We start from the raw sequence: 16526 nt of genomic DNA on the forward strand, positions 1-16526 counted from the left end.
TGTGAGTTACCTTTCCCATTTGTTCTTCAAGAACCTATGGGCATGGTGTATGGCTAGGTGTGGTTTTACATTGGATAACTAATAAGCCTAGCATTCTGTATTTCCAAAAAAACAAACACTTCTGTGAGGTTAAGAGAAGATGACAGAAGTTTCCATATCTGACATATACAACATTCCTAGATACAGCACCACATTTATTAGGGACATCAGTGAAAAGCTAGGTACATCTTGGAGTTGTTCTTGGAGTTGGGTTATGTTTCTCCTTTGATAAGTTGGGATCTATGCTGCCTTTGAATACTCAATTGGGTGTCCATGTGAGGGAGGAGTTTCCATCCTTCCTGGATTCAAAGCTCAACAATATGTTAAATTTGATTGGTCTCATTCCTCATTGTCGATTGATATAGCATGCCTCTCCTGAGCTGATCTGTAACTCAACTGACACAAATTTGATGATAAAGATGATGCTAAATTTCCCCTTTGTATCTTAAATTTTTCCTTTTCCTCTCTTTCTTCACCTCCTTGTTCTACTCTACTTCCAACAGGCTTATCCAGAAAGTTATTCTCATTTTAAGTGGTTCCTTTAAACTATCTCATGAGTTGTGCATTTAAGCTATACTGTGTACTTTTTTCTTTCCAACCTGACAGCTTCAGTTTCCTAGCAGAAACCACCACCTTGAATAGGACAAAGTGGATGGCCAAGCAAATATGACCAATTTGGATAGTGATAGAGGCTCTGTCCATTTTCTTCAGTTTGCAGACCATTGGAAGGAAATTTCTATGAGCCCAGATGCTTCCCATTCCCCTACCTATTCATGCCACTAAAGAATAAGGAAGTAAGGTTAGACCTAGAGAACCCTGGAGGCCATAATGAGCTGCTTATAGGTTTTGGAAGGGGAAGAATCCTATTATTACCATTTGTATTAGTCAATTTTCTTTTTTTTACCTTAACAAAATGCCTGAGACAGTTAACTCCATAAAGAGAAGAGGTGTATTTAGCTCATGGTTTTGAAGGTTCAAGGTCATGGTACTTACAGTTCAGGTCTGGTAGGGACCCCAGAGCAGATAGCAGATGGCAATAATGATGACATGTGTCTGGGCTTGAGGTTACATTTCAACACAAGAAGCAGAGAGGAAGGAGCCAGACTCGCTTCTTTTATAACAAACCTTCTTGGGAGAACTAGCAAGGGCTCCCAACAGAACAGCCTTCTGAGACCATTCCCCTAAGGATTTAGCACTCATATCTTAAAGGTTCCGTACCTCCTAAGACTGCTGCTTTGGGGGTCAAGACTCTAACCACATGAACCTTTGTATTATGGTTTGGATGTGAGGTGTCCCCCAAAATCTCACATGTGAGACAATGCAAGAAGGTTCAGAAGAGAAATGATGGGTTATAAGGGTCTTAACCCAGTAAGTGAATAAATCCCCTGATAGAAATTAACTGAGTGATAACTGCAGTGTTGGGGTGTGGCTGGAGGAAGTGGGACTTGGGGGTGTAGCTTTGGGGTATATATTTTGTATCTGGAGAGTGGAGACTCTCTGCTTTCTGATCATCATGTGAGCTGCTTCTCCCTGCCACAATCTTTGCCATGATGTCTTGTCTTACCTCTAGGCCCAAGGAATGGAAACTGCTGTCTATGGATTGAGACTCTGAAACTGTGAGCCTCTAAATCAACTTTGCCTCCTCTATAATTGTGTTGGTTGAGTCTTTTAGTCACAGAAGCAAAAAAGCTGACTAAAAACACTTTGAGTGAGCACAATTAAACCATTTCCAAACTATAGCACCAATCCTGCAAATGGATTCCAGTAAGACTTCACAGTTCTAGGATTGAGGGAGATTGTGCGTGTGTGCCTGTGCTAAGAGTGGAGTTGTTATTCTTGGGGTATTCTGTTTGGGAATTAGTACACCAATGAGGCCTAGAGCTTCCAGCTCACTTCATAGTCCCAAGAAAGGCATTTGGTCTTGAAAGAGAACCTAAGTCAATGGTTCAGGTAGAGTTGTCCCCAGAGTGATATATCTTTAGTGTGTTTGCATGAATAGAGTGGGTGGGTAGGTAGCAGGTTACTTAAGAGTTCTGGTGTTACAGATAATATTCAGATGTCAAACTTTACTAGTGTATTTGCTATTCTGCTTGGGGTCCCAGCTTTCTATCTCTTGTCTGGTAGTGAGCTAAGAGAGTTCAAGTTTCAGGGAAGGCTGTTTCTCCATCTTCAAGACTACTTTCTATGCAAGGTGTGTGTTTCTGTGCATGCGTGTTTTCCTAAGAGCAAGTCTCCTTGTTCTTTTGGAAGCTTCATGTCCTAGAGGCAGGGCTTTGTGGCTAATGAGTGCTCTAAGCTGGAGAAATTCCTGAGCTCTCCTTTGCTGTCCCTTTGTCTTCCTTCCTTGGCCAACAGCCCACCTTAGGGAGCAGTGTGATTCTTACCACTGCTTTCACTCCTTGAAAGAACAAACATCTTCACTGCAACCTCAGCATGCTGGGTGTGAGGTGATTGTAGTAGATGTTTCCATGACACTCATTTATTCCTTCTGCAAATACAACTGTATTGGGGGAGGGGATGAGGAGAGGCTAGAGTAGGAAGATTGGGAAATATGAAGACCACCCAAGATCTGTAATTATTTTTCTCTGTAGGAATAAGAGGCTCCTCCCTTTCTCTGGGTCTTCTCCACCCCCAAGCCTCTAAACTGCTCCCCAAATTCATCTTGGTTTCAAGTTGCTGAGAGGCGGCTAGGCACTGAGTAAGGTGGGGAGGGTGGGATCATGTGCAGGAGGAAGCAGTATTTATTTAGGAGAGGAGGAAAAACTTTTATTACTGAAAGTTGGGATTTAGTAATGATGAGCAACGAGGACCGGCACTGGGGGTGGCAGTGTGTACATTGTGTTCTAGAGGGGTCTATGACACGCCTCAGCTGAGTCAATGACTCATTTAAAATCTCAGCGACTTTTAGAGGTCATTTTAGTCATCCCCCTGCCTTCAGGCTGGATGGAGCCTAACTTGATATCACGTTTGGTGGAGGTGGTGTATCGCTCTGGGCTAAGAGTGTCTCTGTGTGTATAGGAGTGGGGGTGGGGGAGGCAGCGCGTGACCTCTTTGGAAAAGATCTCCAGCGAAGGACATTCCCGAGCTTCCCCAGGCTGCCCGCTCCAGGGTTTCCCCATCACTGAATCAGCTTGGTTCTCCCGGGAACTGCTTTTTGCTGGATGGAAACCGGATGTTGGGTTCCCTGGGTGGGCGGGGGCTCCATCCCCTCAGACTTGTCAGGGGTAATTGAGACTCTTACGGTCCCGTTAGCCAGCCCGAGAGGCTAGCTCTTCTTTCACCTTTAACTTGCCATGCAGTGTGAAGAGAGAACAGAATACAGCGAAGACGCTACAACGCCTTCTCCCAGGCAATGCGCATGATTCTGCGGCTCTATGCTCGCCACACTTCAACGCACCTTGAAATGGGCTCGCCTCCTTCGCGCCGCGACGGGCAGATCTTTTAACCAATCGATCCGCAGACTTATGAAAACAGACCAATAAATAGGCGGCGGGGGCGGGCCCAGAGGCCGGGCTAGGCTTCACCGTAGAACTGGCTGTGCTCTGCCTCCACTAGTAGTGCAGGTGCCGCTGCGCTGGGGCCGGGGAGGCTGCGCGCCGAGACAAGCTAAGCCAGGGAGGGATGGAGAGCGGGCAGCCCGGGTTGCAGAAGCACCGGCACGGGTCGTAGGCGGGCGAGATACGGGCGCTCGGGCACGAGAAGTGTGCGGGTGCAAGAGCACTTTGAGATAGGATGAGGCTCTTGGCTGGCGCGGTAGTACTATGATTTGGTATGTGGCCACTTTGATAGCAAGTGTGATCAGCACCCGAGGTCTTGCGGCTCAAGGTGAGTTGAAGTGCAGCGTCCCTCCTCTGCCCCTCCCGGCGCTCTCAGCCCTTTGCTCCTGGCTCTAGCTCCCCGACTCCGCAGAACGCCGCTGCTTTTTGCGGGTGAGGCTCCAGCTCTGGCCAGGCGCGCCTCGGGGCACTATTGGGGAGGGCCTGGGGGCTGCGGGCTGGAGGACCCCGGCGGGAAGGGGCTTGAACAAATAGGCTACTGGGCACTTGAGGAAAGAATGTTTTGGAATCGAGGTCGACTTCGCTCACCTTGGGCCCTATGGTCCACACCGGCACGTCGAACCCGTTGCCTCTAGTTGGAGCAGCCTCCTATTCGAGCTTTGGGGGAGGCAGTGGCTCTCCTAACTCTGGCTGCTGGGGAGTTTGCAGGTCATCAGGCAGTCTGCAGCACGCTCCAGCCCGGTGCAGTGCCACTGCTCCACTGAGGGGTTCTTACTGAGAGGCGCGACACCGAGGCTTGGGACTCTGCACTCACGTCTAAGAGACAGGGTTCTCGGCCCTGCGGGCAGCCACCGCTCCAGCTCACGCCCCTCCTGCCCATACAGCTTGGCAGTTAGAGGTCGGATCACTCGCTGGGGCGGGCGTCCTTAGACACCTAGTGAGAAGAGAATTGATGAACCCGGCAGAGGAGAGCCCGCTTTGGGCTGGCCCTGGCAGTCTCCCGCGCCGGTTTTAGCCGCACCTGGGCCCCGGCCAAGCAAAAGTTCCCCGGCAGCGCGTCGCAGCTGCGACGACCCCATGCTGCCTTCCCTAGTTACGTGGCAGAGCTTTCTAGGGGCGAAGGCGACGCGGGAGGTGGCCCCACTAATGCATCAAAAATGGGGTGGGGGATTTTCCTCTTTCTGCTTTCTCTGTTCTGAGTCGGAGAAGAAGCAAGAGGGAACCCTTGTGTTGGGTGATGCGTGCGCGAGCGCGCGGGCTTTTGCTTTGGAGGGGGGCAGAGCGACCTGCGAGCCTCTGGGTGGCACCCCCGGCTCTCAGCCCTTGTATGGAAGTAGAAGCGGAGCCTGGAGGCTGCCCCGACTCTGAGCTCATGGTTCTCAGCGTGCACACACGACCTGGTTGAGGGCAAGTTCACAGAGCCTGTAGGAGATGGCGGCTGGAGAGAACCGGTCTTTAGGTGGAAGTAGGCGGTGGAGACCCGCCAACCAGCGCACTCACTCTCAGCAGAAGGGGTCTGCGGGAGGCGTCCTTTCCAGGGTCTTCTCGCCTCCTTGTCTAGGCCTGTGTTTGTGTGTGTTGAGGCGGGGGAAGGGTGATTTAAGAAAGTTTCTGGAATGGAATATGTCGCTATGCTACTTGGGAGGGGGACATCTGAAAACAGAAGGAGCGAAGGGTGAAGGGAAGGATGATTTAGTCAAGTGGTATGTTTATTTGAATAGTTTTGAAACTCTCCATTTGTCAGGTGGGAAAACTGAGTCTAGGTTGACTGCCAAGGCTTATGGATTGAGAGTGGAGGTGAGGTGACTCGGGTTATGCCCGAGAATATTTGCCTCATCCTCATCCTCTCCCCTGTTTCCTTGTAGTCTTCCTATGTCCTCATCCTCCTCCCCTCCAGTTTTTGGTATGTTCCTGCTATGGGACTGTCGCTGAAAGCACAAAAGGATGTGCTGGGATCTTTGAATAGAAGAGACACTGAAGGAAGGCTCTGATATAGCTTCTAAACCTAAGCCAGGGTAGGGGCAATGGACTTTAAGAAATTTTTTTTTTAAAGTTTATGCACAGAATAAAGGCAAATGGATTTATATTGCAGCAACACACAAAATGTCAAGACAGGAAGAACTTCTCAACATTTCAGGTTGTTGGGCATGAAGGTTATGCCTTCTTATAGAGTTCAGAGGTCCTTCTGTCTGAGATGGTTTGGCATGCACCCCTTTCTGAAAGCAGGGATAACCTTATTGGTCTCAGGGTCTTTTTACCATAGTGGCTCTAGGAATGGTGGCTAGGGACCTAGGTTTAGAGTTAAATTACCTGGATTTAAGACGTGGCTCTACCACTTGCTGACCCTGTGACCTTGGACAAATTGCTTGACCTCTCTAAATGTCACTTGCCTCAGTGGAAAATGGGTTAATAGTATGAGCTTATAGTTCCCTCCCCCAAACATTAGTGTTATAAAGAAACAAGTGGCTACCTGTTATATGTTATACAGTATGTGCTCATTAAATGTTAACATTATTTCAATATCTCTGGGATTCCTGGCCCCTCCTCTACTTTTTCTTCTTTGGTCTACTTGGGACCCTTTTGGGACTGTTTGGGGAGAAGTTAAGGGGACTGCCTCTGTCAGAATTGGAGATCCCTTTATGGACTGACCTTGTCTGGGCAGAGCCTCTTGTTTCCCTGCATCCAGAGACATGTGCAGGGTGTGCAATCTTCAGAGCTACTTGGAAATCCTTCTAAAGGTCTGCAGAGCTCAATTGTTAATGGATAAAGGCTTAGGGAAGGATGCAAAACCTAGCCTTTGGAGTGAGTGGGTGTCTCCTCCTGTGAGCAGCACCAGCCAATGTTAGGGTGCTGGTGGGACTCCTTGGGAGAGCTCAGCTATTCTCTGCCTGACAGAGGTGACTTCTGGGCAGATCCCTAAACTGGAAGGACATTTGGATGCCACTCTAGGATTGGCTGAAGCTGGGGCTGCTTGGGCAGAGGGTAAAATGGGATGGGTTCCTCAAGCCATGTTGGTTTAGGACTGGGTCAACCCAGGGATATGGGGCAAATATGGAGATAGACTTCTCTTTTTGACTTTGGTGGTGTGTGATTGAGGTCAGTGGATAGGTTGGGAGGGTTAGGAAAAGAGAGGGACTATTGGCATAGTTTCCTCATTCCAGATGTCTGCCTAGCAAGTCGAGGGGAGTTTCCACACTGTGGGAATACCCTGGGCCATGCTTGGCTCACTCTGAACTTCAGACATAGTAGGAAGTCTGGGCTTTATTCTCAAGGTTGCCTCCCCTCTTGCCACAAATTCTATGGTTGAATTATTCCTGCCTCCAATATCCCCAGATAAAGTGGGATTCTGATTCATATCTTGATGGTGGTTGGACCAGTGCCCTTTTATTCTCTACCTGGCTTTGACCTACCCTTTGTCCTTTGGCATTGAAGATGGGAGAGAGGAGGTTTAAACCTCACTGGTCCTATCGAATGAGAAGACTTGGCCCAGAAAGTGTTCATTGTGTGTGTGTGTGGTGTGTGTTTGTGTTTATATGTCCCCAGTGCATATATGTTGGAGTCAGGGGTGTGTCTGGCAGCCTGTAACCTGGGAGAAGCTGGGGAGGCCGTGTTTTGGAAAGGGGATGGTCAAGAGACAGTGGGAAGAACGAGCTTTCAGCTGTTGGCCTGTAGCTTGACATAGGCCAATCTCGGGAGTTGTCAGGTCCTAGGTCCTAGTTGGTTTCATGTTTATGGTTCTGAGACAGAAAGCTAGAATCTGGTTACCTGAGGAGCAAAGACTGCCTCTCTGAGAAATGCTGAAACCTATTCCCTCTCTGGCCCTCCCTCCTATACCTTCCTCTCTGCCCTTTCCCCAGCTCTCAGAGGCTGACCCTCTGTATGCATTCTCCCTTGGCCCACTCCTTCTCAGCCCTGCTGGATCCTGGCTTGTTTCCCCATAGCCCTCCTGTTTGCTGAGCTGAAGATGTGGGGGTGGGTGATAAACCCCATAGAAGGCAGGGCCTGAGATTTAACCAGTTCTCTTCTCCAGGAGAGTCTCCTTCCCCAACATCCTATGGCCTTCTCAGCTGGGGTTCAGGGTCCCTAGGGAGAAGTCTCCTTCCATTTGCTTGCTGGGATGCTTACTTGCAGGAATGTGTTAAGCAACTTGTTAAGAATGGATTTCAATGGTGAAAAGATCTGTAATTGGTGAGAACTTCTAGATGTGTGTGTGTGTGTGTGTGTGTGTGTGTGCGCGCGTATCTGAATGTGTCCCTGCATTTTATGCATACCTGTTTGTGTGTGCATTTGTATATATAACTGTATGTATACCTGCACTTGTATATGTATTCCCATGTATGTGCACAGGTTTGTGTACAGCCTTTTGTATGTTATATGTGTGTGTGTAAGCACCTGTGTATATATGTGCACATATGTGGACTGTAGCAGGGCAAGATAGTTAGGTGCAGCCATGAGGTAGGAGCCACTTCTCCCCTAGTGCTGTGGGTGGCAGTGAGACTACTGCTTCAGTATATTCCTTGCTTTCTGATCCCCTTGCTCTGTACCTGAGTCTAGGTAGCTCAGCAGTTATTAACATTAAAGGATGGCTGGGGTTCTAGAGAGAAAACTTAAATGGTAAGACAGAGCTTATGGGGACACTGAAAATGGCCTATCTGTCTAAAAGGGGGACTATGGCATCAGATGCCATCATCCAGGCATAGTGTAGAACAGAGAAGGGGCTGGGCCCCTGGGGAGGTGGGAGAGGAGGCAGGGGTGGGAGAGGCAGCTTATAGTCAGCCCCCACCCTTTGCCCAGGGGCACTGCCAATGGGTGTTGGCCTGGTCTGCTCGAGGCAGCTGACCTATTTTTCGTAAGAATCTTCCTGCTTTTCTGTTCTCTCTTGCGTGAATAAGCAGAAGAGTGGTGAGCAGAGATGGGGCCTCTGTCCGTGAGGGTTTTTGAGAAAGATTCCATGGGGCCATGGCTGTGAGGGAGGTCTCTGTCAGCCTGACGATCCTTTTGAGAAGACAGGGGACTGACAAGCAACCTGTCCCCCCTTGTAGCCCCTTACTTCATTCCTGGTCACATGTGCCCATTGAGACAGGGCTGTGGCATATGACTTGCACACAGGCAAATATTGTATGAGGTGAGTCACTGTCCTCATTTTCTGGCTCCAGAGTAGGGAGTGTTGATGTTTCACCAAGAGTAAATATGGAACTTTGATTTCCCACTTAGTAATTGTGCCAATTTGGCCCCTTACCCCAGGATCCTGGCCTGGTGGCAGGCCTAGCCTGTAATGCCCTCACTGGGCTGGCCTTGCTGCCTGCCTTCTGGCTTGGGGGTGAGTGTACAGGGGCAGGCCTGTGCCCAGGTGGTAGGGAAAGAGTTGTGGGTATGGGAGGGGGTGTGGCTTCACTTTTCTGCTGAGGAGCCATTAAAGGAGCAGAACTGCGATTGAATTACTGACTTCCTTCCTGCCAGTGGCTCATGGGGAAAGGGCTCTTGGAAATACAATCTAGCCAAGCAAATTAAGGTTGCTAATAGCATCTCTGCCTCACCAGCTGCTGGGGGGAGCCCAGCTCAGAAGGAGAGGCACCCACAGAATGAAGGAGCCAGCCATTCCTGTCTCCTACTCTAGTACCTTGCTCTTCATAGTAAGGTTGCTAGGATTTCTGGATAGGCTTACTTTAGGCACACCTGACCTCTGACTCTAGACCCTGAGGCTTGATGGGGAGGTACAGCTGGTCAGGCTGTGAAGACACTGGTGGGGAGGGTAAGGGTAGACATGTGGGGTGTGCTTCCTAGAGGCAGAGGGATCTCCAAGGTGGTCTCTAGCCCACCTGCCTTGTGAGAAGAGCAGAACAATTTCTTTGTCTGGGCACAGGTCTCTTCTCCAAGCCATACTTTCTGGGTGTTTCCTTTGCTTTGGGCAGTAGAGAGCCAGCCTCTGCCTTCCTCACGCTGTCCTCTGGGTGTGAGCCTCCCACTTGGTGAGAGCCCTGAGTCTGCCTGCTTCCTGGAATCTCCTGGAGCCTCCTGGCTTGTTGAGGAGGAGGGATTGGGGGACTATTGGGGGCTGCGCCTTTTTTGGACTCAGCAGGGATTATTTTTAGACTGGCAGATGGGGGTGGCGGTGGCTGTCGCTGGTATTATTAGACAGCAGGCCTGTGGTTTGAGAGTCTGGTGCCCAGAGGAGGAGGAAGAGGAGGAGGCTGCAACAAGGATTAATGAGCCTTGGAGGCTGATGCTCAGCCTGCGTCCCTCCCTCAGCTACCACCAGACTTAGGCAGGGGTTCCAGGTTCTCAGACAGAATTACATTCATGCTATGGCAGGTCAGAGATGGTCCAGCTACCTTCTGAGACAGGCCTGCCCAGTAATCCTTCTCGGGTCCTCCTGGGCTGCAGAATCTGGACTCCCAGAACCTGTCCAGAGTATGGGGTGAGAGTGACTAAGCTCTGTGCCACAATGAAGGGGTGGGGCTATAAAAAAGAGGGCTTGGTTTTCTAGGTCTGTGGTTGGGGCAGGAGGGCGGCATAGAGTGCGAATCCGGATTTTGCCACCTGTTACCTGGATAACTTTGGGGTAGGCACATAGCCTCACCATTTGCACAACAGAGAAAATAGTATTCGTGGCAAGGTGGCCATTGAGGGTGTTCAGTGAGATCGATTTCACAGGGCCTGGTAGGTAGTAGAGTTTTGCCTGCTGAGGCTTTCTCTGCCTTGCTCTTATCTCTTCCCCTATAATTTAGATTGTTTCCAAGACTCAGGACCCTTCTTACCCAGCTCCAGGCTTTAGTGTTGGATGTGCAGCCATGTCAGACCCTGGACACCTTGTTGTTCTGTGCCTTCAGTGGGGGTCTGCTGGCAGCCCTGGACTTAGTCACCCACTGGGTACCACCTGGCCCAGGGAGTGGGAGATTTGTATCCTATGGGCTTTTTGAAAGGTCAGCCAGCCCATGGGGAGCCACCTCAAAATCCCTGTCTGCCCCTCCTTTTCTTCCCTGTCAGAGTGGCAAAGCTCCAAGGTGGGCTGGGCAGCCCCCCAAGATGCAGATTGGCTAGGCTCAGGGTATCTAGTTTTATACCTTCTGGATAAAGGGTATATGTGACCTGTGGCTCTTCATAGCCTTTTTCTTAATGTGCTCACCTTCTGCCAAGGCCAGTTTCCTCTCTGGATGGATAAGCTTGGCTCCTCTGGGCCCCTTCCTAGCTGCTGTGAAGGGGAGGGGTTAGGGTCCCCTCCTCAGGCATTCTCCCTTCTCTTCCCTCTGCTTTCCCTTCCTCTGTCTTTTCTTTACTCCAGCTGGCTCTGCCGAAAAAGAAAACCTGCCTGGATGCTCAGGCTTAGTTTTATATCCCCCTCATTCTGGGGTACTGTGAGGGTCTGTGTCTTTGTGTCCCTGTGTTCCCCTTTGTTGTATTGTACCCCTGAACTATCTCCTGGTTGGGCTTGGCCTGTGTCTGGCTAGTAGGAGGCCCAACCCATCTGGGCCTCCCTCCCTCCTTGCTTCTATATCGCTTTCACTCCTGGCTTTGGGTTTGGTTTCCTCCTGTGTTTAAGCTTTTTGTATCTCCTCCATTAAGCCCCTCTTCTCTCTTTACTGCCAGCCTGATTTCTCTCTCTCTCTCTCTCTCTCTCTCTCTCTCTCTCTCTCTCTCTCACTAAGCATTTTGGAGACAGTGTTGTATTAGACACACTCTTGCGCAGAAAGGATCAGGCTTAGGGAGAAGTACTTGTGGGTGATGGGGTGAGAGAACATGATCTGTGCTTGTGCAAGTGTGTGTCTGTGTGTGTGTGTGTGTGTGTGTGTGTGTGTGTATGTGTGTAGGCAGATAAGAAAAGCAGATGAATATTTTAGGATCCAGAAAACCTGGAGGCCTTAGGCTGAGAGTGGAGGCTGGGATTAGCTTGCCCCCTCTACTTTGTTTTTTCTTTTCTTTTCTTTTCTTTTTTTTTTTTTAACATAGTTGTAGATGGACAGCTTGCCTTTATTTTATTTATTTATTTTTATGTGGTGCTGAGGATAGGACCCAGTGCCTCACACATGCTAGGCAGATGCTAGCCCACTAAGCACACATGAACATAGAGACCCCCTCCCCACAGTCAAGCAATGCTAGCCCCTGCAACCCCCCTGCTTTCTTTTGGAGAAATCCTTCTCATTTTATTGTGTCATCTTTGGGATGTGTCATCTCTGTAGCTGCTTCTCTGTGGTTGAAAAGTTCCTCCAGAGGAGATGCTAGGTGACTGAGGCCAACTGCTTTGTGGGTGGGCCTTATGCTGGGGGCTTGGTGCTAAGCTCAGGGGCTGGCTGGGGCTGGAGGTGGCAACCTGGAACCTTCACCAATACCCTGGAAGAGAGGCGTGAAGGAGGCTGCTTCATTTCCATGCAGTGAGAATAAGGCAGGGATAGGTGCAAATGAGCAGCTGGCACTGTGGGAAGCCATGTCAAAGCCCACCTGCCTCTTGGTATTGCCCCCCACAGCCTTTAACCCCAGCAGCCAGCTCTCCAGAGCAGTTTCACTGTTAGAAGTGCTCAACTGTTTCCCAAGGTCTGTTCTCCTTAGATTCTAGGGCCAAAGAATCCCCTCACTCTATCTTTCCCAGGTACCCTGGCTCCTGGGAATAACTCCCTTCCCTACCAGATTCCTGTGGTTTGTTTCTTCATCTGTGCTGTGGATACTCAGTTGTTGAGTGTGTATATGCACATACGTGTGTGCTTATGTATGCTCATACAAATGTGCACATACATGCACACGTGCTGCTTCTCCTGCTTGCTCAGGTGCTGCTGTCCAATGTTCACCCGTTCCTCTTGGTCCAGCCTTGGCCTTTGTGCAGATGCGGTAGGCAGGCTCCCCTACCCAGGTGCCTCTGGGGGTGTGGGCCAGGCGCCAGCTGCAGCTGGGCTCTCTCCTTTCCCTAAGGGATCTTGCTGCAAACCTAGCCTGAAGCAAGTTTGGGGGAGGGGGAGTTGGGAAACCTGCTGGGGCCTCGGGCAGGTGAGTGCAACACTCTGCTTTGCTCCAAAAATACTCTGTGATCTTAGCTCTTTCTCTAGAAAACAGTGATGTCACCGGGAGCCAATCAGCTTCTGGGAGGGCTTGCCTCCTCCTCCTCCTCTTCCTTCCGCAAGTCCAGAGGAGGGGGAGGGAGAAGAATGAGACACTCACACAGACGATATACAGACAGACACACGGAAATTCACAGAAGCACACATGAACATAGAGACCCCCTCCCCACAGTCAAGCAAAACCCCTTCCCCTCCCACAAGCTGGTAGAAATCTTGGACCCCTGTTTCCTAACACACACACACACACACACACACACACACACACACACGAATAGAAACAGAAACAGGGAGAAAGGCAGGCAGGTAGACAGAATCACCCACACAGAGTGGGAGCAAGAGACAGAGACTTACAGAGAGACAGAGACATGGAGAAGGATCCAGAGGAATACAGAGACATGGGAAGTGGGGAAAGACAAACATAAAGAACCAGAGAGAGACACACACACAGAGAAGGAGAGAGAGAATAGAGAAACAGAGAAACAGAGAAGGAGCCAGAAAGAGGAAGACAGAGAAAAGTAGAAACAGGAGACACAGAGTCAGAGACAGAGATATATAGAGAGACATAGAGGAGACAAAGACAGAGAGAAAACTGACAGAGGTAGGCACAGGACACACACATACTCGCAGCCAGACACAAAGACATAAATGACAGAGAGAGGTGGGAGCCCACAGGGGTCAGAGATGCAGACAGTCAGACCTAGGTGGACAAAGATCCAAAGATCAGTGCTGCTCTCCTCTGGCATCCTCTCCTGGTGGGAGGGCCCGCAGACTCCTGGCTTTGAGCCTGCAGTCAGTCGGTTGCTGTCCTAGGTGCTGCCCTGGAGAGTAGAGATGCTCACACTGGACTGGGAGGGTTGGGGATGGGGAAAGCCTGTGGTAAGCTTGGGAGTGGTGGGTAGAACAGGGGAGGAAGGGGACAAGGCTGCCCCTTTCTCTGGATGTACTGGACAGGGTGACCTTGCCAGCTGCCTTGCTGTGTCTGGTCACGGAGGAGACCTGGTTTGGGAGGAATGTCTGCTGGAGGTAGGCTGCACACATGCCTGTTTGGAGTCCAGGAGTGGGTGCTGTGGGCATGGACAGTACTCCTGTGGTTTACTGTTTTCGCTGCTTGGGTGGGGTTGGGGGTTTCTCACTCCTGCTTCCTTCCTTGCCACCCCCCACCACCGCACCCACTGCCAGCCAGGATGGGTGTGTCCTATCTAGCTGCCTGGTTTTGATGTTCTCTGCCAAAGGCAGGGACCAACACAGGGTTCCCCTTCTCCGCCCCCAGCATCCTACTCTCCTAATGGTGATGTCTGGGGCTTCTGTGAGAATCAGCTCCATTTGGGGCTTGGAAACTGGAGGACTGCAGCCCCTCCCACTCCCCTCTGCAGCAGGGCTGGCTCTGTGTGCTGGTAGGAGGAGGGGCTGGAGAAGCCAGCTCAGACTGGTGGGGTTTTCCCTCTGGTGTTGCCATGAGCAGCCTCAGCTTTTCTTGTTAGGGATTCCCCTGATCCTGTATGGAGTACTCTTGTTTAGTGCTGTGAACATCAGGCTGAGTTGGGGGTGGGGCAGTGGAGGAGAGCTGGCTCTGTCATCTACCAGGCTCTAGTGGGAAGCATCCTGCTTCAGGGAGACTATTTCACATTCCCAGGCCCTGAGGCCTTTCCACCTCCATGTCTATGGCTCCTTATAATTCAGGTGGGGGATGTTGTCCCAGTGGAACAGGGCACAATTATGCCTGCTGTTCTTTGGAATTGGGGAGGGAAGGTCTGGCTTCTAGGCCTGAAAAAATTACTTCCCTCTCCTTTCTTCCTTTTAGCCCCCAGCTTTGTGGATACCCAAGGGCCCTCAGGGCAGAGAGACCTACAAATAGACAGGTGGAGAGCAGGTGGGACCTCTCAGGGAAAGCAGGTGGGATAAGCCTAGGATTTGAATGGAGGATGGTTTTAACAAGGGAAGCAGAGGCCACCCTTTGATAAGGGGTGCATAAGGCTGCTGGAGCAGGATCTCTTTGTCATCTTTCCATGTCCCAACTTGGTTGTCTCCATTAGGTGCCCACGGCCTGCGAGAGGAGCCCGAGTTTGTGACTGCAAGAGCTGGCGAGGGCGTGGTCCTGCGATGCGATGTGATCCACCCCGTGACAGGACAGCCCCCGCCCTATGTTGTAGAGTGGTTCAAGTTTGGGGTCCCCATTCCTATCTTCATCAAGTTTGGCTACTACCCGCCCCACGTGGACCCTGAGTATGCAGGTAAGGTTTGGATACTGAGCCCTGCTCCCTCGGGAGACTTAGGACCTGAGGGCAGTGGGTACTATAAACCTGAGGACAAGATCTTCCTCTCATTTTGACCTTTCTGCTCCTATCCAGGCCTTAGTGGTCACCCATGAGTTCCCAAGTGCCTTTGCTTTTGTCTCTATCAGTTTTTATCTTTGTCTTGACTGATCCATTATCTCTGTTTTTCAGCATTTCTGCCTCTTTGCTCCCATCTTTTCCTACTGATAGATTTTCATTAAGTGGCAGGAGGGGAGGAAATAGGAGACAGACTTAAAGCCCTCCTAAACCACACAACTGGGGGTTTGGAGAGAGGCCAGAAGTCCCAGGGCAAGCTAGAGAGAGAGGCCCCACTGTAAGAAAGCAAGGACTCCCTCTCCAGGGAAGGAGGGGAGTCAGACTGCCCCACCCTTAGGCAGGTGTGCTGCAGAATCTAGTCTGATTAGGCCCATTCACTCCCTCCTGGTTCTGAAGTTGGGGTGGCCTTCCATCCCTAAGTGTAGTGTGCATCTCCATGCCCCTGCCTACCCGCCCATCTGTGCCCCTGGCAGGTGTCAGTCTCTGTCTCTTTTGCCACCTGTCCTCCCCTTCCCTTGGCCCTGTTTGTGTCCTGCTCTGCAATTACTCTGTCAGCAGTGGCCTCCCTGTGACTCACTGCTGCCGCCCGCCAGCCTGCCAGGGAGGAGGGTGTGGGGTGTGTGTGTGTGTGTGTGTGTGTGTGTGTGTGTGAGAGTGAATGAATGTCTGTGAGGATGAACATATGCTGGTATTGAGAGGAAGACAGGAAACAGGCAGGGCACTGCTTTTATTTTGTCTTTGCTGGGGCTTATGAGGTCTGAGTTGCCTTCCTCTAAGAAGGCTTCCTTTTCTGCCTCTCTTTCTTCTGAGCTAATATCTCTCACTCTCCTTTTGGCTGGGCTTGGTTTTAATAGTTTGTTTTTAGGCAGATTTCCAGTGCCAAACAAGGAGGAAAACAGATAGAGGTGGGGATATTGAGTTGGAGTAAAGGTGGGCTGAAGGGAACCCTGAGGGCTGCTTTTTCCTGCTTGTGTGCAGGAAGGGGTCCTGCAACAACACTTACTTTCTCAGTGCTTGGAATATCACAGGAATTGCCTCCTCATGGAGTTAAGGAAGGGTGGCTGCAGTATTTTTGCTATGTTTGCCCACCCTTCCCTTTCTTGCCCTCAGGTTTATGGGAATCTCTAGGTTTTATTGAGATATGTAGTTTTTCTGGCTCTGGCAGCAGGATGAGGAGGACCCCTAGTCCTGATTCCTGGCCTGCCCTCCTTCTGCCCTACCATAGGGAAGGCAGAAACAGATAGAAGCTGAGTGAGGCAGTTCTGGGCACCCTGCCTAGGATAGGTATATTGCTCAACTGGAATGGAGATGCACTGGGACCTTCTGGATACCCCTGGCCTATTCTTTTCTATTCTTACCCTCTCTCTTTCATCTCTTCTCAGCTCTGTATCCATCTGCTTTTCTTTCTTTCTTTCTTTCTTTTTTTTTTTTTTTTTTGTTTCAAGAGAGCTCCAAAAGAATGGGTGTGTTCTAAGGAGATAAAGGTTTTCTCATTGCCAAGTGCACTGAACTGCCAGTGTAGGCTGGGGCAGGGCCTGCTGGGGAGGGACAGTGGCTCTATGGCCAAGTGTCATGCCTTTCCCTTTACCACCTGCTGCTGGCAGGGAGGGGTG

General features: G+C 50.6%; 1 protein-coding gene across 2 annotated transcripts in view; it reads left to right on the forward strand.

The window, feature by feature from the left end:
* The first annotated feature begins 3800 nt into the window (after window positions 1-3800).
* The window catches only part of Igsf9b (immunoglobulin superfamily member 9B), a 47734-nt gene continuing 35008 nt past the window's right edge, over window positions 3801-16526 (forward strand). For both annotated transcript variants that reach the window (XM_076843546.1, XM_076843547.1), the window contains exons 1-2: window positions 3801-3864; window positions 14617-14814. In XM_076843546.1, the coding sequence (XP_076699661.1) occupies window positions 3801-3864; window positions 14617-14814 (262 nt within the window). The remainder of the gene's footprint in view (window positions 3865-14616; window positions 14815-16526) is intronic.

Source organism: Callospermophilus lateralis, chromosome 2 (genome assembly GCF_048772815.1).
Source record: "Callospermophilus lateralis isolate mCalLat2 chromosome 2, mCalLat2.hap1, whole genome shotgun sequence".
Classification (NCBI taxonomy): Eukaryota; Metazoa; Chordata; class Mammalia; order Rodentia; family Sciuridae; genus Callospermophilus; species Callospermophilus lateralis.